General features: G+C 43.1%; 1 protein-coding gene across 5 annotated transcripts in view; it reads left to right on the forward strand.

Moving 5' to 3' along the window:
* mrtfbb (myocardin related transcription factor Bb) overlaps positions 1–25,381 on the forward strand; it is a 68,870-nt gene that overhangs the window by 22,937 nt on the left and 20,552 nt on the right. For 3 of the 5 annotated variants that reach the window (XM_072676435.1, XM_072676437.1, XM_072676436.1), the window contains exons 2-4: positions 1,677–1,748; positions 9,335–9,565; positions 21,331–21,396. In XM_072676435.1, the coding sequence (XP_072532536.1) occupies positions 9,421–9,565; positions 21,331–21,396 (211 nt within the window). In that variant the 5' untranslated portion in view covers positions 1,677–1,748; positions 9,335–9,420. The other 2 variants (XM_072676439.1, XM_072676438.1) reach the window with 2 other exon arrangements.

Genomic DNA, 25,381 nt, shown 5'->3' on the forward strand with positions numbered 1-25,381 from the left:
TCAAAAAGGTTTGGTTCATAAACCAGTATGGAACTCACGGTTAGGTACGAGTTTGTTACTACAGGAAGAAAAAACAAAAAAATAAAGACTAACCAGGTTTCTTTTCATGTCATTTAAACAGACAGTCATGCAAGTTACAGTTTGTTCCGTCTAGTGCTGTATAGCGCCCCCCCCCCCAGTTAGTTAATACAGCCTGTAGTGGGTTAATTAAGCAGTACAGTGTAAACATTAGCATGTTCAATGTGTTTCTGCACAAAAACACTGTGATTTCATGAGTAAAAATAAGATGCTAAGGCCGGAATTTGAGTGAAATACTTGTTTATTTGAAAACAGAGAGAGATAACGAATACAGAGAGGTAAAAACAGCACCTGGGTCTGAGAGAGAGAAGGAGGAGGGTTAGGAGGGGCAAACAAGACTACAGCTACCATAGCAAGACTCCTAATCCCCTACAGTTCCCACAGTACCATGCAAAACCAACAATTTACAGCTTTTGGTTTCTGAGTGGCACTTACACGTGTAAAATGACTGTATTTACCCTAATGACGTGTACTGTGTATTCTCAGCGCAAATACGTGTTCCGTGACACCCCTACAACACAGATCATCTTTAATAGTCTTATGTGCATATCAGGGTGGCTGTTTTTAGAGCAACTGTGCACACTGAACTAGAGAAGAGGGCTGTATGCTACAACATGTGCTACTGTGGCTACCATCGTACTCAGCCGTTCCATCAGAACCCTGTAGTTGGTCGTTCTATCTCACAGAACACTGAGAAAAGGCACTAAAATGAGGAAATAGGACATATGAAGAGATGAAATACAGTGAAACTAGACTTTGTAAACTTTATTTAAATCCATTTATACATACGGCATCTTTCCCCCAGTGTGAAGGATACGAGCTGTACAGGGCTAGCATGGTAGCTGTTGGGACTATGGGCCTTATTTTAGGAATCTAAAATACACTGTGCAGCTTGATTTAGAGCATGTTGGTGTATCTTTGCTATTGTAACGCCAGGTTACCATAGCAAAGGTTTGCCTTGCAATGCTCAAAACATGTAAACGTCATGTTGTCAATCATGGGTGTGTTTGTTTTGGGCGTAACATGCAGTAATAAACCAATCAGCGTGTCTCTCGCCGCTCCCTTTTAAGAGCCGGGTGCGTTCAGTCTGACCTTGGCGGGTTGCTATTTCAGTGGTGTAAAGCGTGGGGGCAGAGGGGTGGGGTGGTGTATGAGTGTCGGGCTGCACATGCCTATGTTGACAATTCACTGCCAAGATAGCAACAAACGAACGGTGGAAACTAGCATGTGGCTGCCATTCTCTGTGTACATTTTAGGTCACACGTGTGCAGGCCTCCATTACAAAGAATTTTTTGGACGCGACGCGGTATGGTGCGTCTGGTCTGCAACGGCTTTCCATTGCGATTTTCCGTTGTTTTCACCTATAAAACCTCTCTAACTTAACGCTAGCTAGTTAGCTAGTCATCCACTTTCCTCCCTTCTCTCCTCTCCCTGACTCTATATCTCCCTCCCACGTCCTGTATCCATATTCCCAAATTAAAAGTCCTCTGAAGAATTCTGAAGTTGTAGGCAGTAATTTTTCCGCCACGAATCGTCCCTACAATCCTAAATATATGCTGCTGCTTTTAATTAACATCTCTTATCTTCATCTGTTTCAGACTCACAATGACCCTAGTGAGCTTCCACAGCATCGAACAGCAGGATCTCCCTCTATGCTGCTTCTGAAACAGGTAATATTGCAACCTGTTTTTATGGACTTCACACACTCCAGGTCATGGGGATTAAGAACCCCGTAACCCTGTTCTTAAGTATTTGAGGGTCTGTGCTGTGTTAGAGGACAGGGGCTTGTAAATATCACTCCAGCTATGACAAGCACTGAATTATGGGCTGCATGAGAACTATCCTGATGTTCTTAGTCCAATAGAGGGTTACGACGCCATCTACTGGTCATAATCACAGTCAGAAGGTTTTTCAGAACATCTTTTAGGTCCGTTTTGCTAGTTCGGACCAGGCCTTCGGCTTCTGATGATTTGGGAGAAGGCTGTAGGAGAAGAGACAGAACTCTGAGGACTTTGGGCTGGCTGGAGTTCAGGTGGCTTCTGCATTGTGGTGGAAAGCCAGTCCCCCCTCTGCTAAGTGGAGCCAGGAATGATAGATGACGGGGTTAAAGAGAGGTGACGGGGTGGCGGAGGGTTGCGGAGACTTTGTTGTAGACACGTGAACAAGGTAGGGATGGAATTCGGAGGACGTACGATTTGGGAGGAGGGGCTTCAGGCATAAACGTGGCTGTCCGATGATTATGCTGCTTCTCCACAGCTAGCACAGCAGCATCCAATGCAGAGTCAGATACTCCCACACTGCTACGCTACGGGTGGACCCTCTAGCACTGTGTTAGCCACTCTTAGGCAGCTGTGGGCTGCGTAGCTTCAAAGGGCCATGGCCTACAGGGTTCTGCCTCTGCACCCTCCCCGCTTTCCCACCCTCCGCCCAGCGAAGAATGAGGCCCCAGAGAGACGTTAATGAAGCGGAGGAGGAGGTTGGTGTTATTTGGGATACCCCAGCGTGAAAGGGAGAAATAGCGCAGTGTTATTAAGTAGGCATTCGATGACTTGTTTTTCCTAAAAAAAAAAAACAGGTCTGTAAGAAACTCGGAGAGCTGAGCAGCTGATGAATTCTAAACCTAGGCGGCTGTCGAATTTGCTGTTTTATTTAGAAGACACCATTTCAGTGTTGAATCTCATGACTTGTCGTTTTTCACTTTTCGGCATAATGTGAATCTGGCCGCTGTTCTTTACGTTGGCTCAGAATTTCATGATGAACGGACCAATAGAAATGCTCCAAAATGACACTGAACTAAATCTGTTTACATAGACTTCCATTGAAAGTTAAGAAGGTTTTTCCCTTTTCCTGTAAAGTTGCCATTTCTGAGTTTTTCCCTTATTCCCAATAAGGGGAAATTATTCCCTTATTCCCAATCTCTCACATCAGTCCAGTTTTATGGATTGGGACTGGATGATGGATTGGCTGACGCCACAAAAAGCAACGCATTTGAAGTATTCACTGTTCTACCAAGGCCGACATAGATCTTGGTCAGAGCCGGATAAGCACGGTTCTGCTTGTGCCAGAGCCCAGTAACTTCAGCTGTCTTCAGCTTGGCAGGAATGACCGCTCCAGCCAAACACAGGCTCAGTTCTGACAGGAACAAACTACTCCAACCTAGCTCCAACTCCCACCGGCAAGTCTGTCTCATCCTGTCAGAAGGCCTCTTTGATTTCCACCCTTTTAATCCCTCCAGGTGAGAAGCGGCTTCTGTTTCACAGCAGACGTCAGGCTGCATGTCTTCCTCATCTGAGTTCAGTTACACCATAAGCCGAGGTGGCCAGAGAAGGCCAACTTGAATTGCACCCTCTGAGTAGAAATGCAGTCTGGGAACCTCATCCAGTTTGGGTACTTAGCGAGTGGTTTTGGGGCTGTTGTTGCTGGCAGGCTGAGGAATTCGTCTTGCTGCTTCGGAGAGCTGGGAGATTGACTGTATCAATTAGTTGGTTGAGATCTGAAACCTCATCATTTTGTGCTCTGTGTGAAGCAGGGTTTGAGTGTTACTATAGTAACACATCTGCTGCTTTGATCCATGTAGTTTGTGTGTATATAATGTAAATATACATTGTGTCTTTGTGTGTAGTTTAGAGTTCTGTACTTATGTACTCTTGTGTAGTACATTTACTTCTGTATATGAACATATTTATAAATATTTAGTATATTTAGAACGATACTAAATACTATATATACAGATATATTTTCCTATTTGTATTATATTTAGTTCTGTATATTTAGTAGATTTCTGTATATTTAGTTTCCTTCTGTTTATTTAGTATATTCTGTATATCTATATACTATTTATATATCTATTTATTTATATATTTTATAAATATTCCTCTATATAATTCCTCTATTCAGTATATTTCGTTTTTATATTTAATATATTTTCTTATATTTATTATGAGTTCTGTATATTTTGTAGATTTCTGCAGATTTAGTTTATTTCTGTTTATTTAGTATATAATAATGGATATTTTCCCCTATTTAGTATATTTAGTACTTTATATGTATCATGTTTTCCTATATTCTGTATACTTAGTTATTTATATTTAATATATTTTCCTATATTTTGTATATTTAGTTTTTTATATTTAATATATATATTTCCTATATTTATTATAATTAGTTCTATATATTTAGTAGATTTCTGTTAATTTAGTTTATTTCTGTTTATTTAGTATATTCTGTATATTTAGCATATTTTCCTATGTTCAGTATATTTAGTTCCGTGCCTAAAAAACCCTGATCAACTGCATGTTTAATTAAAAAACAGTGTAATTAGACTGGATTAAATAAAGAAAGTGCAGCTCATTCTGAATATAAATCCCTGTATTAAGTATATGAGAGTTTTTGAATAGAATCTACTGATGCATTTTGTCTGCTATTATATGTATATAAATATTATGTATCGTGAAAACGTCTTTAAATATTGTGATAGAATATGTTTACCAAATTGCCAAGCCCTATTTATTTCTGTATATGTAGTATATAATGTAGTATATAATTATTTATATACTTATATACTATATTTATATATTTATTATATTTCCCTATATTTAGGGCATGTATATTTAGTTCCTTCAGTATACGAAGTATATTTCTATATATTTAGCACATGCTACCATATTTATTATATTTAGTTCTATGTATTTGGTATATTTTTGTATATTTTTGTACATTTCCATTTATTTGGTGTATTTGGGTCTGTATACATAGTATATTTTTATATATTTAATAGATTTCTGTATATTTACTTAGTATATTTCTATGGTACATTTATGTAGTGTATTTCAGTATACTTAGTATTTTTACTTACATTTAGTATATTTTACTCTATATATTTTAGTATTTCATTTCTATAGTACATTTATGTAGTGTATTTCAGTATACTTAGTATTTTTTACTTACATTTAGTTTATTTTACTCTATATATTTTAGTGTTTTATTTCTATAGTACATTTATGTTGTTTATTTCAGTATATTTAGTATTTTACTTACATTTAGTATATTTTACTCTATATATTTTAGTATTTCATTTTTATAGTACATTTATGTTGTGTTTTTCAGTATGCTTAGTATGTTTACTTATATTTAGTATATTTCCCTTTATATATTTCAGTATTTTTACTATGTATGTTGTGTATTGTATAGTAATATATAGAATATACAGTAATTGCTATCCAGCTGTAGAGTTTCTCCACAAGCGTATCAATGCTGAATCTTCAGATATGTCGTGCAAATGACAAATAAACCTTGACTGGACTGGAATGAATCAGGGATTATGAATGTGTCGGTTGAGGCTTTTGGAAAACTGCAGAAGGGTTGTTGTTGATATTTTTCATAAGCTGAGCTCAGTGATCATAAATTCATAAAATAATTCCGCTGAAAGGATGCAGTTGAGTGTTGTGCTGAATGACTAATGTTTAGTTTCTTTTCAAATTGAAATTTCCTGGCACGCCGCGATCCGACCGAGGCTAACGTTAAAGGTTTGATGAGCGAATGTGAATTTGAAACTTCCTTTAAAGCAACTCGAAGCCAGTGGAAAGCACTATTTGTTTCCTTGGTCGAAGCAAAGTTCAATACATCACTGCAACTTTGCAACAACTAATTAACTCCGGTCATTCCAGCCACGCTGGAATGATGAGGAGCTTTTCTTTGTGTTTGAGCACTAAACTGTTACTGTGAGGCATTTCCTATTACAGAATTCATTGGTAGAATTCCCACCGGTGTGTGAAGTGAACTGGGATTTGAATTTATAGCTTTTGCACAGCAGTGCAGCAGTATATTGGTGTGGCACAACAGATAACACCACTACCTGGCACTGAGCTACCACACTGTGTGGGAGACTGGGGTTCAATTTCCGGCCTGGGTGACTTCGCTGCACTACACCAATAAGAGTCCTTGGGCCAGACTCCTAACACTGCATTGGCCCACCTGTGTAATACAAGTAACCCTGTAAGTCGCTCTGGATAAGAGCGTCAGCTAAATGCCGTAAATGTAAATGTATGTAGCATCTGCATTTAACCCATCTGTGCAGGTAATCATAACCCCGGATCAGAGGGGAACCACCTCAGAACAGTGGGGAACCTGGGGAACAGTTGGGGGGTTAGTTACCATGCTCAAGGGCACCTCATCCATGCATATGTAATGAAGTACAAATACTTCATTATCTTACTACAGTAGAAATGTTGGTTATCTAAACTTTACTGGAGTAATTCTTTATTTTTCAGAATTTCACTTTTACTTCTTACATTTTAAAAACAGCCTTGACATTAAATCTTCACTTATTAAAATATTTAGAATTAACTCCACCCACTCTATCAGCACCACCTCCCATACAGGAGCGCTGTGTAGTTCTGTAGCTCCATCTCACCCTATTCTTTAATGCTCAGGACCCCATCAGACAGACCACCACAGATCAGACTGTAGTATTTGGGTGGTGGGTCAGTCATTCTCAGCACTGCAGTGACCCTGACTGACCTGGTGGTGTTGGTGGTGTGAGTATGGTAGTAGTGTGTGTTGGGCTGGTGGTACGAGTAGTGGATCAGACATAGCAGTGCTGCTGGACTGAGAACAGTCCACCAACCAGAAATATACCCAGCCAGCAGCGTCCTGTGGGCAGCCGCGTATCTGACTGCACATCTACAAGCTGGACCAGCTAGGTAGGAGTGTCTGATAGAGAGTGGACAGTGATCAGACAGACACAGTGTTTAAGCACTCCAGCAGCACTGCTGTGTCTGATCCACTACTCGTACCACCAGCAGCAGCGCAACACATACTACTAACACACTCAACACCACCACCATGGTCACTGCAGTGCTGAGAATGACTGACCCACCACCCAAATAATACTACAGTCTGATCTGTGGTGGTCCGTCCTGTGGGGTCCTGAGCATTGAGGCTGATAACAGAGTCTGCAGAGAAACAGATGGAGACAGTCTGGAGTTACAGAACTACACAGTGCTCATGTGTGGAAGGTGGAGCTGATAGAATGACCTGGGCCAATTGTCTGAACTGCCTGTATGCAAATGTTATGATATTCCAATATTCCATATTTTACTATGTCTTCTGCCACTACCTTCAGTACACACAGATAGCGAGTGGGTGGAGTCGTTTGGTCACTGTTTGCAGACTTTCCTTTTTTATTGCCACATGTCCATTACTTCTCTATTCCAGATTAGATAGGCTTGTTAGTAGCACAGTCCAGAAACACCAGCATGGACCAGAACGAATCTCCTCTTGTTTCACATGTCCTGTATATATGGACAAAAGTATTGGGACACCTGCTCATTCCTGCTCGTTACTTCAGAAATCATAGGTTTTAAAAACAAAGGAGTTGATCCTGCTTTTGTTGGAGTAACTGTCTCTATTGTCCAGAGAAGAAGAAGGCTTTCCATTTTATTGTGGAGAAGCATTGCTGTGAGGATTTGATTGGAGTTCAGGACATTGGACGATCAACACCCCGCCTCATCCCCAACTCCCTAACGCATCTCATAGAAAAGTACTGGATGGAGCTCCACCATCCATCATTCCAGAGAACACAGTTCTTCCACTGCTCCACAGCTCCTCAATGCTGGGTCTCTTTATAACCCTCTACTAGCCCACGCCTGGCATTAGGCAGCATGGTGCCAGTAGGTTCATGTTTATTTATCTGATCCAGTTAAGAGGGAGTCCTATTCTATTGGCAGTACTTCTCTACAGGGACTAAACAAGCTGTGTTCTTGTGTTTAGACAAGGTGTATGTTGCTGTGTGTGCATTTGCACATCTGTATCAGCAATGGGTGCAACTTTAAGTACCTGAATGCATTCATTAGGAGGGGTGTCCACAAACATTTGGACATTGTTCCATCCACTTCCCCAGCCCCCCCTTCTTACCAATGCAGGGGATCAAACCGACGACCTTTGGTCAACCTTTTGCAGCTTGATTCTCTTAAGAGCAACATGGGTACATGGTACCTGCATGGATGGGTTACTATGTGCCCAATTGCCCTAGCCACTAGGGGTCCTCGGCCAGCATGCATTTGCCATAGGCTGGACATTTCGAGTATTCTACCAAGTTTTCAAGTCGGTGTGAGACCATTGTGGTGTTGAGGGTGGTCTTGTGGAGGTTTTTTGCCCAAGGGCCTACAACTTCTTCATCCTTCCTCGGTTAGTAAACAGAATTAGCTCCTCCTCCTGTGTTAGTAACAGATTTAAAACATGCTGTGGCTGATTTCCTGCGCCTGAGAGGAAGCACATGTTAGCTTTTACCCTCCCACAGCTGGTGGTGTTGTGTAATAGGGGAAGTCCTAGCTAGTGGCCGGGAATTAACAGTTATAAAACTGCCTTACTGTTCCTAAGTACTCAGATATAATTGTAATGAAATACTTGTAATTTTACTCAGTATAAGAGAACATTTCACTTCTATCTCTTAATACTTCTCAGAGCATCTACGTTTACTTGTAGGTAAATGTAGAATGTAGGTACACGGTATGTCCGAATGTTTGTGGACACCATTTAGCTTTTTGAATGCATTTAGCTTTAACTTTAAGTTCTTAGCATCCTTTGCTGACACACACAGCTTGTCTAGTCCCTGTAGAGAAGTACTGCCAATAGAATAGGACTCTCTGCAGAAGCAGATAAACCAACATCAACCTATTGACACCATGCTGCCTAATGCCAGGCGTGGGCTAGTTGAGGGGTATAAAGCCCCCCAGCATTGAGGAGCTGTGGAGCAGTGGAAAAACTGTGTTCTCTGGCATGATGGATGGTGGTGGAGCTCTATCCAGTACTTTTGGGATGGGTTGGGGAGCTGGGGATGATGAAGAGGTGGGGTGGTGATGATCGTCCAACATTCTGACAGCAGTGCTCCTCCAAAATCTAGTAGAATATCTTCTTCTCTGGACAGTAGAGACAGTTACTTTAAAAAAAGCAGGATCAACTCTTTTTTAATAGCCTTGATTTCAGAAGAAAGAGGGAATGGGCAGGTGTCCCAATACTTTTGTCAATATAGTGTACTTCCTGAGCATAATAACTCCACGGTACTGTAAGTATAGTTTCCCTGTACTCTGGTGCATTCATTCATAGGAAAATCAGGCATGTCTGTAATCCACGTCCAACTAACCCTAATGACTACTAATGATCGAGCCCTAATGACTACTTCCCGCCTCTCCGCCCCAGATTGTTAATGATGGTAATGATTCCAAAACAATGCAGTATTTTCGCTTCTCTTTTCCAGACCACGCTCTGAGGTTCCCACCGTCTGCTGGCTCCTCCCCCTCCTTGTTTCCAAGGAGACCCTTGCTTCTCCCTCTCTGAGGAAACATGGAGCCCCAGGGGAGTCTGGGAGCAGGGGGGGAACAGGGGGTTCTGGTTCCGAGCCCCAGGAGCGAAGCCGTGACCCACGACCTGGAGGAGCTGTCGCTGCAGCCCAGCCTGGGTCTTCCCCCCATCAAGGAGCGAAAGAACGGTGAGCCGAGTGCCCGCAATGACAACACCACTCCACTCTGCGTTCTACTTCGTCATCATCTGTTAAACTCCAGCCTTGTTTTGACACTGAGAAAATAAGCCCCTTCAGACAGCTGAGAAATTTGTTTGTGGAGAGAGAAGTGGGGGAATTACGCTGGAATTGCATGCAGACGCCAGCGTATAATCACGGCTTAAACGGCCCCTTTAACTCCAGTCCAGAGGTTTCTGGGCTGGTTTCAGGGTCCGCGACTGGTAAACTAATATGATATATGTTCCCATCAGCCTCGTTCCCCAGACCCCCCCCCACCAATATTGAGGGCTCTCAGACCTGCTGATCCTTGTCGCTGCTTTGACTTCCCTGGCGAAAAGTTTCGCTGCGTTCTTGAGACCTTTGGTCACGGTGACTTTATGTTCCCTCGGTCACCTCCGTGGCCGCTTTCGCTCAGTTCTCACAATCGTGGCCAAAGCTCCAGGCTGGAAATGTTTTACTGGCATGTGAACGGTAATGAGAGGGCACAGAGGGGCTGGTCCAGGGGCAGGCTGGCACTGAACTGCGGCCCGTTAGCTACTGACATTTTCACATACACTCGGCCCCTGGGATCCACCAGGGCAGTGTGTGTTATCCTCCCGGTGGCCATCACTGTTTGAGAGCAGACCACTTGAGGAGATAATGCCACCCCATTCCAGCTCCAGGCCCAGCCCAGAAGAGCCCAGCCCAGCCCAGCCCAGCCTGACGCAGTCCAACCCAGCTCAGCTCAGTCTAGCTCCCTAGAAATACAAGTGGAAGAGTGACTCACTGAGGCCGTTATCTCAGAAACGAAGGAGGAATGTCTTTGTTTGTTTTTGCTGGTTCATGTCCGACTAATCATTACTGAAAAGGCTCGACCTCTGGCAAATGAAAGGGTTCCAAATAACGAGGGGTATCATAATGTTCACACGGCACACAAGCCTTGAGAACATATTGCTGGAGTTTGTCAGCTTTGACATTATGAGAGAATTTCAACTATTGGTGGTGGTGGTGGGGGGGTGAATATTATTAAACTCAGACTGTCCTAAATGCATAAATATGTAGTCATGTATAAACTCAGGGCACCCTTATTAGAGCTCCGGGCTATTGATGACAGGGTTGTGGGTTCGATACCCAGGCTCGGCAAGCTGCCACTGTTGAGCAAGGCCCTTCATCCTCTCTGCTCCCCGGGTGCTGGAGTTGGCTGCCCACCACTCTGGGTGTGTGTGTGTGTGTGTGTGTTCACTTCCAAAGATGGGTCAAATTCTTGTGCCTTTACCTTAAAACTTTGCTTTTTGAGCATATCTAAACATCTGATCCTAACGTGATTAATAAGGGCTCAATGCTAATTAATCAGAAGAAACTGGTGCAGAACCAGTAAACAGTACAGAACCAGTAATCTGTGCAATCTGTGTAACTGTCAGAGCTGCAGTATACTTTTCACTACATGTAAAGGTAGAGTAGGGTGTGCACGTCCTCAGAAAATGAATGCAACGTGTCTATGAGGTGCAATACCAACACGACCAGCGGGGGCAGTAAGCACTCTTTCAATAATACAGTCCCCACAGCTGTGCTTATTGCCGATATTTTGTTTATTTTTTTGCTTAATTAAAAGAAGAAATGAAGAAATGATGGCTTTAGATCCTCTAGTTAAGACGACAGGCATGCAGAAGAGCTGCTCTGCACAGTATGTACATGGTGGTTAACAGCAGTCTATCACAGCCATTTTACAGGCTGGTTTCACACCTGCTGTCCCTAAATGACTTGAGAGAAGTGGAACGACTTGCTTATCATGTCTCGGTTAACAGGTTATGGCGTTCACACAGCCTGCCACACACACACACACACACGAAATGAAACACAGTGAAAACACAGTGAAAATGAAACAAAGCTTCGGTCTGAAAAAAAAGCGAACGTTCTGCACACATGCTTTCGGTTAGATCTGCAGGCTTGAAGAGTGTCCGACAAAAGCACAAATCTGACGCCATACATATTCTCCTTTATTAATACTTTCCTAAACCTCTTTAAACTCCTCAGAACTACTGGTGGTTCCTGGCTTTTTTCCCAGCTGGAACAGCTCAGCCAGTCTGCATTGCTTATAGGCAAGTGTGTTCACTCTGTGGCTATCTTTGCAGCACCACAGGCTGATATTTCCAGTCATAGACAACAAAATAGGCCAAAAGAAGGTGAGATTTTACTGATTAAATCAGCAAAAAAAACGTAGCTAAAATAAAAGTAGCTCAGTGTAATGCGCTGCCACTATGGCCTGGGGGTCACGGGTTCAAATCCCAAAGCATGCTGCTTTGCCATCAGCAGCCGGAGCCAGAGAGAGCACAATTGGCCGTGTTTTCTCCAGGTGGCTAGATGGCACTGTCTCCTTCTTAAAGGTGCACGTATTTGTCATTGTACAGTGTACACTGTACAGCAAAATGTGTCCTCCGCATTTAACCCATCTGGTAGTGAACACACACTCACACACACACACGTGTTAGGGGCAGTGAGTACACACACACACCCAGAGCGGTGGGCAGCCAACTAAGTGATGTTGGTCGGCACCAGTGTTAGCTGTTAGCTGATGTGGGGAGTTCACATGAACAGGGATAGGGTAATTGGCCTTCCATGTAGAAAAATGTATGAATAGTTTGTAGCGTTTGGCTCAATAATGCACGAAGTCCCTGATTTTTGGCTTGTTCTGGCTACTGCGCTTGCTCAGATCTCCACGTCTTGGGGGCTCGCAGCGTAACTAGCAAGCTGGTTGGCTCATTTTGTTAAAAGGCGGGTCTTAATAAAATTCACAGAGCATAAGGGGTTAAAACAGCAGCTGCAGAACTGTGGAATGCTGCGTAACCTGGGTCATATTAGTGTAAAACCCCTGTAATATGACTCTGCCGCCTCAGTCCACATGCTTCTTTACCCTGCAGTGACAGCTTGTCCAGAAATGCATGTGTACAGCTGTCCATGAGGGGAGCTCTAAGTGTGATTTGTATGGACAGCAGTGGAGTAGAATACAGTTACACTTCACAGCAGTAGGGGGAGCCCGGGAGCAAAAACACCATTTCTGATACTAGGTTAGGAAATACTGAGTTAGGAAAGTAAAATGACGGATTTGACTGTTTATTCTCTTAGAAATAAGAAGTAAGAATATATCTAGAACCTGCTTGTCTCTAGACCGTACAGACCAACATGTGTAAGCAGAAGCAGCAACACTCACACCATGCAGGCACAGTATGTGTGAAACCGACCCAGTTATCTGTCAGCGTGGTTTATCACATTAACTAGTTCATAGTTTTCACAAAGATCATATCAAACATGACTTATATTTCCATCAGATTACAGTATTGAAGCTCCGCCCTGTTCCCCCTTCACACGGACAGAAGACTTTAACAGGATGTGTTTGATTGTGTGTCATAAAGAGACGTTGCCTGATTAAAAAAGCGATGGATAAACGTACAGAGACACTATTTGGACAAAAGTATAGGGATGCCTGTTTCTTTTGAAATCTAGAGTACTAAAAGAGCATTCGTGAGGTCAGGGTGTTGGATGATGACTTCCCCAACTTAACGGTTCTTCTAAGGAATGCATTCGGCTACTTTAAATTGCACCCATTGCTGACACAGATGTGAAGTGAGGTGAAGTGTAGTACTTGTAGAGACTGTGGAGCAGTGGAAGAACTGTGTTCTCTGGAATGATGGAGGGTGGAGCTCCATCCAATACTTTTGGGATGAGTTGGGGAGTTTGGGGATGATGAGGTGGGGTGGCGATCATCATCCAACATCAAAACCTCACTAACTCTCTTGTCGCTGAATGCAATCAAATCCTCACAGCAATGCTTTCATCTTCCCTGGACGGTTAGAGGGACGGTTACTCCAACAAAAGCAGGATTAACTTGTTTTTTTAATAGCCTTGATTTCAGAAGTAACGATGAATGGTGTCCCAATACTTTTGTCCATGTAGCATATATCAGTAGTTGTCAGGGTAAGTTATTTTTTGTATATTTATTATTACTGTTTATCAGTAAATCTGATAAATCTCTAGCATAAAATGCACTCTAACTTTTGTGATCATGTGATTATAGGTTTGGTGATATGAACCATACACACCGTACACTCCTATGCAACACTCCTCATGTAAATGAAGAGGTACAGTTAAGCTGAAATGTGGCCGATATTTGATTTGCATTGATTTGTTTAACTCCAAAGGGCAGAATAGTCGAGAGTCGAGGCTGTAGACATCGCAGCCTAGTCTTCTCAGCACTGACTCATTATCAGTGACCAGTAACTGGCTGGAAATGTCAACCTCTTCACCCTTTATCACTCTGCGTACTCTTTTTTTCTTTTTCAGTGTTCTTGATTGCCCTTTGGTACGGCCTTTTTCCCCATGGAAACCCCAAAAAAATGTGTTGCATAAGAATGATGTGGAAATGATCCCAGTACATGTTGAGTTTCTGCTTTTTTGGAATAACTATCTGTTCTAGCAGCTGATCAAATTAAAATATGATGCTATTTTGTTGCCATTTGTGCTTTTTTTTGTTGAATATTTGACATTTAAGCTAAAAAAAAGTGCATTTCCTGAGAAACGAGCATAAAACTGGCACAGCTGTTTGTGGAAAGTGGCTGCTTAAGTATTTGAAGTTGTTTTCAAGTGGTTGCTAGGACAGTTGCTATTGTAATTTCAGGTGGTGGTTGCTAAGGTGTTGCTAGGTGGTTGCCATGGTATCCCATGTGGTTGCTAGGACAGTTGCAAATGTGTTCTCAGGTGGTTTCTACAGCGGTTGCTATAGTGAAGTATGTCAAGTAGTTTCTGAGGTACTGCAAAGTGGGTGCTGTGCTGTTGCTAAGGTGTTTCTAGGTGGTCCCTATGGTATGCCAGGTTTTTTTGAGGTGGTTGTGATAGCAGTTGCTAAGTGTTTTAAGTTCCTTGTGAAAACAGTGCTTGTGAAAAGCTCTATACAAAGAAATTTGAATTGAGTTGAAGTGGTAACTATGGTATTTTAGGTGGTTTCTAAGGTGTTCCAAGTGGTTGCAATGGCAGCTTTGCTATGATATTTCAGATGGGGATTGCTAAGGTGTTGCTAGATGGTTGCTATGGTATCCCAGGTGGTTGCTGGGGCAGTTGCTAAAGTGTTCAGATGGGGATTGCTAAGGTGTTGCTAGGTGGTTGCTGTGGTATCCCAGGTGGTTGCTGGGGCAGTTTCTAAGGTGTTCCAGGTGGTATCTAGGGTGTTTGCTATGGTGTATGTCAAATAGTTTCTGAGGTACTGCTAAGTGGGTGCTGTGTTGTTGCTAAGGTGTTTTTGTGGGTGGTTCTTGTGCAATGCCAAGAATGCTTAGGTATTTCAGGTGGTTGCCCCAGTGTCCGCTATGGCGTTTCTAAGGTGTTCCAGGTGGTTGTTAAGGTGTTGATAAGTTGGTGTTGTTGTTTTGCCAGGGCTTTTTCTAGGTGGTTGCTAAATCATTTGCTAAAGTATGTCATGTGGCTGCTGGGGTTGTTGCTAAGGTGTTCCAGGTGCTTTCTAGGGTAGTTGCTATGGCTATGTATGTCAACTGCTAGGTACTGCTAAGTGGGTGCTGTTTTGTTGCTAAGGTGGCTTTGTGGGTGGTTCTTATGCAATGCTAAGAATGCTTAGGTATTTCAGGTGGTTGCCCCAGTGTCCACTATGGTGTTTCTAAGGTGTTCCAGGTGGTTGTTAAGGTGTTGATTGGGTGCTGTTGTGTTGCCAATGTGTTTCTAGGTGCTTGCTAAATCATTTGCTAAAGTATGTCATGTGGTTGCTGGGGTTGCTGCTAAGGTGTTACAAGTAGTTGCTCTGATGTCTCAGGTGGTTGGTGTGGTACTGTGTGGTTGGTAGGGTGTTACATTTGCACCCCATTTATTCCTATGAGAGAATAGAGATTGAGCAAAAAATGTGTTGCTATGTGGAAACTTGATGTCCAATCAGAGAGCTGTAAATAAGCCTGTGTTACGCAATTGGACCCAACAATCTGGAGCTGGGGCGATGTTGATATCCTGCAAACTGTGGGAAGAGTTAGACAACAAAGCTCTGACAGAAAAATGAGAGTAAAAAACAAGAAAATAACATTAAAAAAAGCTGGATGTCACTCAGTATGTGTTTCCAGAGATAAACACTGCAGTCCCGTGTGACGGGGGGTGTTTGTTTTTGTCATTTTTGCCCCGTGACATGTTTGGACGGGGCGAGCTTGCACGGTTCTCTCCCGGGATGAGCTGGAACCCGTACAGAAAATACATTAACGTGGAAAAAAGGGAAGTGGAACTTGGCTGATCTAGTCCCCGGCCTTCTTCTTTCACATAGAGTTGCTCTGTATTAAAGTCCAGTCCCATTTTGTGTGTTTATATATATATGTGTGTGTGTGTGTGTGTGTGTGTGTGTGTGTGCGATTCTCTTTGAGGGGAACTGAGTGTTGACAGGGTTAACAGACTGTGCTCTGCTGGCCACTCCCTCAGCTTCAGCTGATTGGCTGAGCCATGGCACTAAGAGCTTGAGAGAAAGAGAGCAAGTGTGAGAGAGAAGGAGAGAGAGAGTGTCAGTCCGTGGGTGAGTTGTATCCCAAGTGGTTGCTAGGACAGTTGCTATTGTAATTTCAGGTGGTGGATGCTAAGGTGTTGCTAGGTGGTTGCCATGGTATCCCATGTGGTTGCTAGGACAGTTGCAAATGTGTTCTCAGGTGGTTTCTACAGCGGTTGCTATGGTCAATTATGTCAAGTACTTTCTGATGTACTGCAAAGAGGGTGCTGTGCTGTTGCTAAGGTGTTTCTAGGTGGTCCCTATGGTATGCCAGTTTTTTTTTGAGGTGGTTGTGATAGCAGTTGCTAAGTGTTTTAAGTTCCTTGTGAAAACAGTGCTTGTGAAAAGCTCTATGCGAATAAATTTAAACTGAATTGAAGTGGTAACTATGGTATTTCAGGTGGTTTCTAAGGTGTTCCAAGTGGTTGCAATGGCAGCTCTGCTATGATATTTCAGATCCAGTCACATTCAGTCCAGTCCCATTTTGTGTGTGTGTGTGTGTGTGTGCATGTGTGCATGTGTGTGTGTGTGTGTGTGTGTGTGTGTGTGTGTGTGTGTGCGATTCTCTTTGAGGGGAACTGAGTGTTGACAGGGTTAACAGACTGTGCTCTGCTGGCCACTCCCTCAGCTTCAGCTGATTGGCTGAGCCATGGCACTAAGAGCTTGAGAGAAAGAGAGCAAGTGTGAGAGAGAAGGAGAGAGAGAGTGTCAGTCCGTGGGTGAGTGAGTAAGAGAGTAAGAGAGTGAGGGAGGGAGGGAAGGAAGGAGTGAGGGTGAGGGAACGAGTTGAGCTGGTTTTTCGTACTAACTCCACTGAGTTGCTGCTCCTGCTAAACCCCAGCACTCGGTAACGGTCCTCTCGCGCTCCATGGGACTCCAGACCCGGCCTCTGTCGGCCCCCTCTCCTGGCTCCATGGCCTGCCTCGAGGTTGAAGCCCCAACCGTCTGCAGGGGTAACGGCTCTTGCTCTGCTTTTGTTCTTGGCTGCAGTTTTGTTGAGCTGACGTGAACTAACTAACTTCAGGGGTGTGTTTGTGTTAAGCTGCTTAAATGAAGTGTGTGTGTGTAGTAGTGGTGTGTGTGTGTGTGTGTGTGTGTGTAGTAGTAGTAGCACTCCTAATCCATTCTAAAAGCCTTCTTTTGAAGCGTTTCTCACGTTAGTTCCTGAAGCTCCTGTCATTTTAGATGATGGTGATAATGATGTTGATGATGGACCTTCCTGTAATGGTTGCCTGAGGAGTTGTGGTGTGTGTTTTTCCATTACTGTGCAGCCTATCTGATCTTGCTTAACCAACTAAACATGAACCCCTATGTCATCTAAAGGTTTGATGGATGGCTTGGCTGCTGTGTTTTCTTCGTAATGTGTGGCATTCATCTTCTTCAAAGCTTCTTGGTTAGTTTTTCCACCACTGCCATTGTACATTCAAGCACATGGAGGATATTTCTAGGGGCCCACTCTTCTGTTGATGTACGGCGTGGCACGAAGTGCGTAGCTCTAACGTGAGCTATTGGCTGTTGGGACGCTGCCCACCATCACTAATACCATCCATCAACCTCAACATCAAGACCATTTATCAGCTTTTTCCCAACCTTACATCCATAAATCATCTTCCAGGCTCTAGATATTGTTTAAACCGGCCCACCATATATCCAGTCAAACTCAGCAGTCCTTGTGAAGGCCCAGTGTGGACAGTAGGGATGGGTGATATGAGTAAACATTGTGTTTGCAGTGTTTTTTTTTTGTTAATTTAGAATTGATACTTATTGTGTTGTTGCTGGTATTTTAAAAAATACTCAATCTATAGTATAAAGACTTCTAAGAGCACTTCTGTTGGTCAAATCATCATGAAGTTCTGCCACAATGTAAAAAAAAAACACTGTCCACTCTTCTGTTGATGTATGGCCAGTTCGAGTTGAGCTATTGGGACGCTGCCCACCATCACTAATACCATCCATCAACCTCAACTTCAAGACCATTTATCATTTTCTTCCCAACCTTACATCCATAAATCATCTTCCAGGCTTTAGATATTGTTTAAACCGGCCCACCATCCAGCCCCTGTTCTTCTGTAAATCTCTTGTGCAGATACAGTAATCTCGAGAGCAGGGGGTATTTATTTTGTGGAGGTAATGTCAACACAGTCCAGCGCAGCGTCAGTCTGTTAAACATGCTGAATTCTGTCAGAGAGCCAGAAGGGCTCGGTAGCCATAACAAAGCCAGTCGCTTTTATTTATATGCAGAACGTCCAGTGCTGCAGCCTCTCCACTTACGAATGGACAAACGGACGGACGGTCGGTCGGACGGACAGGAGATCAGGCTGTTAGGTCTTGACTAGAGGCAAGATGGACTGGAAACCTTTTGTTTACTGTACAGTCGGAGAGCAAGCAGCCAAGCCAGCTTGCATCACCAATGGGTCAGCCAGGGTTCATGCGAAAGCCCATCACCAACCACTGACATCAGCTTTTAGAATGTGAGGTGGACCCAAGACCACTGATGCTCAGATAAGGCTCCAGATATTGCTCCACAGTTCTGGAGGGCATGTGGTCAGAGGCTTCTCTTTCCATGTGGCGTAACGTTGGATTCTTAATGGCCTTCTGCTTTGATATTGCATCCGAACAAACAGACCCCATGCAATTTTACTTTCTGGACCCACGTAGCCCCTGGCATTGGCCGTAATGGAAAACATGGACAAGCACAGAGTGTTCTGATCTGAATCCAGTTCCCTCGTTACTACCGCCCTGTCTCGCAGGTCTGCAGGGAGCACGAGTCCATGTTGATCCCAGCCTCCCTGTACCGCCCTCACCCTCGCCTTCACATTCAGACTCGGCCTGTTCCCAGGCCTCGTTCTCACAGCATTTGGGTTTATTTTCGCCAGGATGAGTCAGAGCCCCACTCAGACATAGTGGAAGCTCTCCTGGGAACACACAAGACCAGAGGCCAGTCAAACTCACCATGATCCTCGTGAAGGCCCAGCTAAGAGTGCAGGTGTGCGTGGACAGTAGGGATGGGTGATATGAGTAAACATTGTGTTTGCAGTATTGTTTGCTGGTATTTTAAAAACGGCCAATCTACAGTATCTTCTAAGCACTTCTGTTGGTCAAATCATCATGAAATTCTGCCACAATCTAAAAAAAAACTACTTTCAGATTTAAGTTATTATATAAAACTTAAAAAAAATAAAATTGACAATGTGCATTTCATCATAATACATTAATGTATATAATATAATACATTATTTTTTACGTTACTCTCGTGGGAAATACATATGTACAAAATATGCCCTATGAATAACGTCCCAGTAAGTGGGTGGTATATACGTAACCCTGTTCAATGTAAACTAGAAGGTCCTATACTTCGGTACCGCTTGTGTAAGCAGCACCTTCTTCAATCACAATGCTGATGTGTTTTGTTCCTTTTGTAACAAAATGAAACGTTCCCCATTGCTTCACTCCATTCCAGTCAGAAAAACATAGCGAGAGGCTTCTCAGAACTAAAAGTTGGACCTGCCTGGCTGTCTGCTTGTCTGTTGTCCGTCCACTCGTTCATTCATTTTGATAATATGTAGCGCCTGTTTCGCTCATTTCTCCCCACTTGTGCTGTTTAGTTCTGTTGCATAGTTTTTTTTTATACAGATTTTGCTGGACGTTTAATATAACATTTGATCTAAATAGCATTTTAAACTCATTTGTACTTTAAGAGGCGTATTGTGTAATATATAAAATGATCAAGACAGAAAATGAAACATGTGCAAACGTAAATATGTATATTTATATAAGCACAGCTATCTGACTCAACTACTTTTATATATATAAAATATATTACTATATTAAACTCGACCATTTTCAAATATGGGACATATTCAGCCATATATCAACACAAACGCAAAAACCCTATATGTCCAAAATGGCAACTTTACAGAAGAAGGATAAAACCTTACTAACTTTCAATGGAAGTCAATGTAAAGAAATTGTAATCCAAGCCATTTTGTTCCAGAGCATTTCTATTGGTCCAATTATCATGAAATTCGAGAGATGAGTTACAGGGTTTTTGCAGGACAGTAAGGATGTATATTATACATTTATTAAATACTTCTATAATTGTACTATAATATTTCCATAGATGTTTACTACATATGTATACAACATATTTGTATTTACCTACCAATAATATATAGATTTATATATATGGCAATATATATGTACATATGTTTGAAATATATGCCACGGTTTGACTTCTTCACCTTCCCTCTCTAGCAAGACACATATCACCAGCTACCGAATGACCAGTTGTTCAAGCTTGAGTTCAGACCTGCTGATTCTGTAGTGAGGAACCCGGTCTGTGTGGCCATTTTCACTCAGCTCTACTGGACAGCATTTCTCATGCCATCACGCCATCACTCGGCACAGCCCACCATTACCTTTCTCCTCAGATATGTTTGTAGAGGAGCTGCGGTTATTGTGCCGAGTAACACGTTCTTCCTCCTGTGTTTATAAATGTTTAAACTGAGCGCCTCTGCTCCGAGTTTTGATGACGGAAAAATAACAGCGAGCTCAGTCCAGGGATTTATGAGCTCTGCGTCATACTCCACGTTTCGCTCTTGTGCCCAGAGCTGCGCTCCTTTCTGATGTTCCAAAAGCTTAATGGATCAGTGTGTACCCATCCAGAGCAAGACTAAGCATTTCACTTTTTACGGCCCAGCACTCGCGAGGGAGACACTGTCCAGCCAGCGCTCGGCTGACGTCATGAGAAGCAGCTGATCTGACCATCGGGATGTTTATTAGTCTTTCCTTCATCACTAACACGCTCGAGAAGCCCGTCTCTCATGTCAGCCTCTCTCTGTGGCTCGCAACATATGTTTGCCATACATACGAACTTAGAGGTCAGTGCCTCCGATCCCTTTTCCCGCCTGCTTCTTTCATTACTTTGGAATCAGCGTAATCTTCTGAAAACAGGGGGGGAGAGCAGTGAATCGTCTTGGCTGTGGGTTTGCAAGCTATGGATTAAATATATTAAAATGATGAATGCTCTGTTTTTCTGTTAGCTTTGGCCTCGGCGGGTTAATAAGTGACCTTGACGTGTCTGGCTCGTGTTCCTGCTTTAGAGAGTTACACTACCTCGGGCCGTACGCAACCGAGGGGCCACTCACCGCACGGGGTGAAAACAGAGAGAGTGTGTAGGGTTTAGTTTAGTGCATGGCTGAAAGACGCTGACCGCACTGTCTTTGCTCTCTTCCAGTGCTGCAGCTCAGACTCCAGCAGAGACGTACTCGGGAGCAGCTTGTGGAACAGGGCATCATGCCACGTGAGTACCCGGCCTGTCCGGAAACGAGACAGTGAAGTGCCACCCAGTTATGCTCCTGCAGGGAGGCTGGCGAAGAGAAATCGCTGTAGTTTGCTAAAAGTCCAACGTGGCCTTGGGTGAAGATTATCAGTTAATCCACTGTTGGGGATGCAGGCAGTATCACAGTCTGTTCTTGGCTATGGAAGACTCTCTTAAAGGGATCATTTGGAGAAGAATCAGATTCACGCAGTAATCCCTTTACTCCAACTGCAATAAATCAGCCAGGACATGTTTGCTCTTTAAAAGGTTGCTTCTGGAGTTTTGCACTGGAGTTATCTCACACTGCATGATGGGCTGTTGTTTACAGCAGTGCTTACAATGCTACACTGTTAGAAGTAGAAGATCCTTGAGAAACGTTTAGAGCTTCTTTAGCTCTGAGGAACCTTTTTCTTCTAAAAACCTTCTCTTAAAGGTTCCTCAAAACCTCTTGAGACCCTGCAGACATGTCTGCTTCTCCCCACCATGAAACCTTGACCCTTTGGCCTCATATGAGGACATTTGCAAGATGTTAGGTCCTACTAATCCCAAATCGGAGAAATTAAAAATGCTCACCAAGCAAAAGTCCAGGTCTCAGGAGATTTTAGAGGTTCCTCCACAGTTTCAAACTGAAGAACCTCCAGAAGTCCCTCAAGGATCTTCTACTTTTAACAGTTCATAGACAAACATCAGCTTATGCAACATACCTATGTCCAGTTTAAAGATAACAGTGTCAATCAAATAGTGTAGGGATGGGCAATAGGGTATAAAATCGGAACTCTCCCAAGAAATCATACATTCATAATACATGAAAAGCATCACAGTATCTATTAAGTTAAATAAATAGACATAAAAGAACCAGTAATGGCACTATTTTAAATAAAATACTATCAAAAAACAATGAATATGGGGCTCCTGAGTGGCACAAGCCTCTACACCACAGGGGGTCAAGGATAGGGCCTACTGACCTATAGGCACATACTGGAGGACTGGGTCAGACTCTACCAAACAGAACCAATCAGAATCTCAATTATGGGGAAGGACAGGACTTTAATTGTACAGTAAAGACATTAATAAATGTCTTTACTGTCAATCATAAACTAATATTAATACACTTTAAGTTTAATAAATGTCCATCAGTACAGTATTTTTTTATTTTTTACTACTACCTCACTAAGATAGGACCAACGAAACGGGTCTGAAAAAGGGTCACAACACTTAATACTGACGCCGGTAATGAACAGGGTCTATATGTAGTGTTAAAAGTAGTGTTAGTCAGTCGGTCAGTGGCCAGGCTGTCTTTGACAAGGCACAGAAAGTTGTGGTTGGTCAGTCAGTCCCTGTTCCGCTAACACATGCTAATGACATGTAATTCGCTATTGGTAATCTAAGAACTTCTGAGAGCTTCTTTTCTGAAGAGTTGCACATAGTCTCAGGATTTCTAATAAAATCCCAGGCCCTGTTGATGCCAAAGCCATCTGTAGCTAGGAATTCAAGAGGGTATAATAGGCCTCCATCACAGTCTGGGGTAAATAAGTGTGTTCAGAACCCTATATGTACATTTCTCTCCTGTACGTCACTGGATCCTCTGAATTACGAGGTCGGTAAAGAGTCAGGAGAATTGGAAATATCGCTACATGTAAGCTAATGCTAATGCGCACTGGACTGACGTCGCTAGACTGCAGAATTTTTAAACAACCACACAGACCAGCAGTGTGGTAGTCGAGTGGTATTAGCAAAGTCAATTTGAGGAACAGCTGATTACCAAACTGGTCAACCTCATTGTTCGCACTGGTAGACCAGCGAAACCATCAAACTCAAAGAAATCATATGCTGTGCTGGTCGAGAGCTAAACTGCTCAGCCAGCTTGCTCAAAAGCAGGGCATGTTTTCTCCTAGATGAGCAGCTTGACCATCAATGACCAGCTCAGACCAGTTACCAGCAGATGTTGGTGTTGAGCTAGATTTACATTACATTTACATTTATGGCATTTAGCTGACACTCTTATCCAGAGAGACTTACAAGGTTACTCGTATTACAGAGGTGGACCAATGTAGTGTTAGGAGTCTTGCCCAAGGACTCGTATTGGCCACCCAGACCGGGAATTGAACCCCAGTCTCCCACATGGTGTGGTAGCTCAGTGGCAGGTAGTGGTGTTATCTGTTGCACCACACCCACCAAGATTTGTCATGTTTGATGGTCAAGTTTTTTTATAAACACTTTGACCATCATTGACCAGCTCAGATCAACTGAACCAGCAGAAAATAACAACATGACATCAGTGGTCTATTGGCCTCGCTCCCTCTGGGTGGCTAGGATGGCCCTCCCTCTCCCCCCTTTACTCAATACGATGCTAACCAGTGCAGGTTAAACCTGAATAGCTGTCAGTCAACATGTCACACACTATAATTATAGTACTGATGGACTGATTTGTGCTCAGTGTGATACATGAAAAACACTGACGATGTCCATCAGTCCTAGCATGTGGTGACTTACTGTGATGCGATGTATCATAATAAACATCTAGAGGTGAGCAATATGACAATATTTGACCATATTATGATCAATTTACTTATTATGATAAGAACACTATACCTTTTTTCCTTTCCTATGCTACACTATATGGCCAAATGTTTGTGGACACCCCTTCTAATGAATGCATTCAGCAACTTTAAGTTGGACCCATTGCTGAAAATGCACACATATACACAGCTTGTCTAGTCCCTGTAGAGAAGGACTGCCAATAGAATAGGACTCTCTGGATCAGATTAACATTGTGAACCTATTGGCACCATGCTGCCTAATAATGCCAGGCCTGGGCGAGTAGAGGGGTATAAAGCACCCCCCCCCCTCAGCATTGAGCTGTGGAGCAGTGGAAGAACTGTGTTCTCTGTAATGATGGGTGGTGGAGTTGAGGATGATGAGGTGGGGTGGTGATGATCGTCCAACATCCTGACATCACTAACCTTGCTCTTGTTGCTGAATGCAGTCCTTTTGAATTCTCCTAAAATCTAAATCTAAAATCTGGACAGTAGAGACAGTTCCTCCAACAAAAGCAGGATCAGCTGTTTTAATAGCCTTGATTTCAGAAGAAACATTGAACGAGCAGGTGTCCCAAAACTTTTGTCCATATAGTGTAAGTATTTTGAGAGCAGATTAAAAAAGAAATCTGTCACTGATGTTGTGCAAATGTATTAAAATATGGTAAGGAATATAATATGTATAATGTAATGTAATATATAATTATCATATTTGTACCATATCGCCCAGCCCTATAAACATTCACACCACCCAGTTCTAATATAGTCAGAAGCCACGTAAGATATTCTGGCACAGTTTGAGGCTAAATTTACGCCCGCATTCATCACTACACCAGCTGGTGGTTTAAAAACCTCCACTGACCTCATAGCTCTAGAGCAAAACTAAGGAACTGACCCGTCCACGCCGAGCACGCCATGGCTGACTCACTGTGTTTGTTGCGAAGGGAAAAACAAAACTGCATAAATGAGATTTGGCACCAAACTACTCCTTTAAGGCGCTTGCTTCGTGCAAAGTGGAGCACATTACCCAGAGTACAGTCCCAGTTCTCTCCCAAACATGTCCCATGGCGGGTGGAGCGTGTCATGAGTGGTGTTAAGAGGAGCAGTTCTAATAAAAGAACGTGTCTGTGGAGGATACAGGCTGATAAGAAAGCACAGAGCGAACAATGGTGTGAGTGATGTCTGTCTGGCTCTGCAGGAGCTCACCCAGCACTACACCTGCAGAGCTTCAAGCTCCAGACGAGCTCAGGCCCAGCACCCAGACCTCCTGCTCGTAGCCCAGCCACTCGTAAGGAACAATGCCCGTCCACTGTTCAGCGGTGCCAGGAACGCTGCGAGGGCTTCTTTAGCGGCTGACTGCTCCTAGTCAGAGCTTCAGAAATGCTCTGTTTGAAAGGTGATGTTGGTTTAGTGGAATGACTCATTACCAG

This window comes from Salminus brasiliensis, chromosome 3 (genome assembly GCF_030463535.1).
Source record: "Salminus brasiliensis chromosome 3, fSalBra1.hap2, whole genome shotgun sequence".
Lineage (NCBI taxonomy): Eukaryota > Metazoa > Chordata > Actinopteri > Characiformes > Bryconidae > Salminus > Salminus brasiliensis.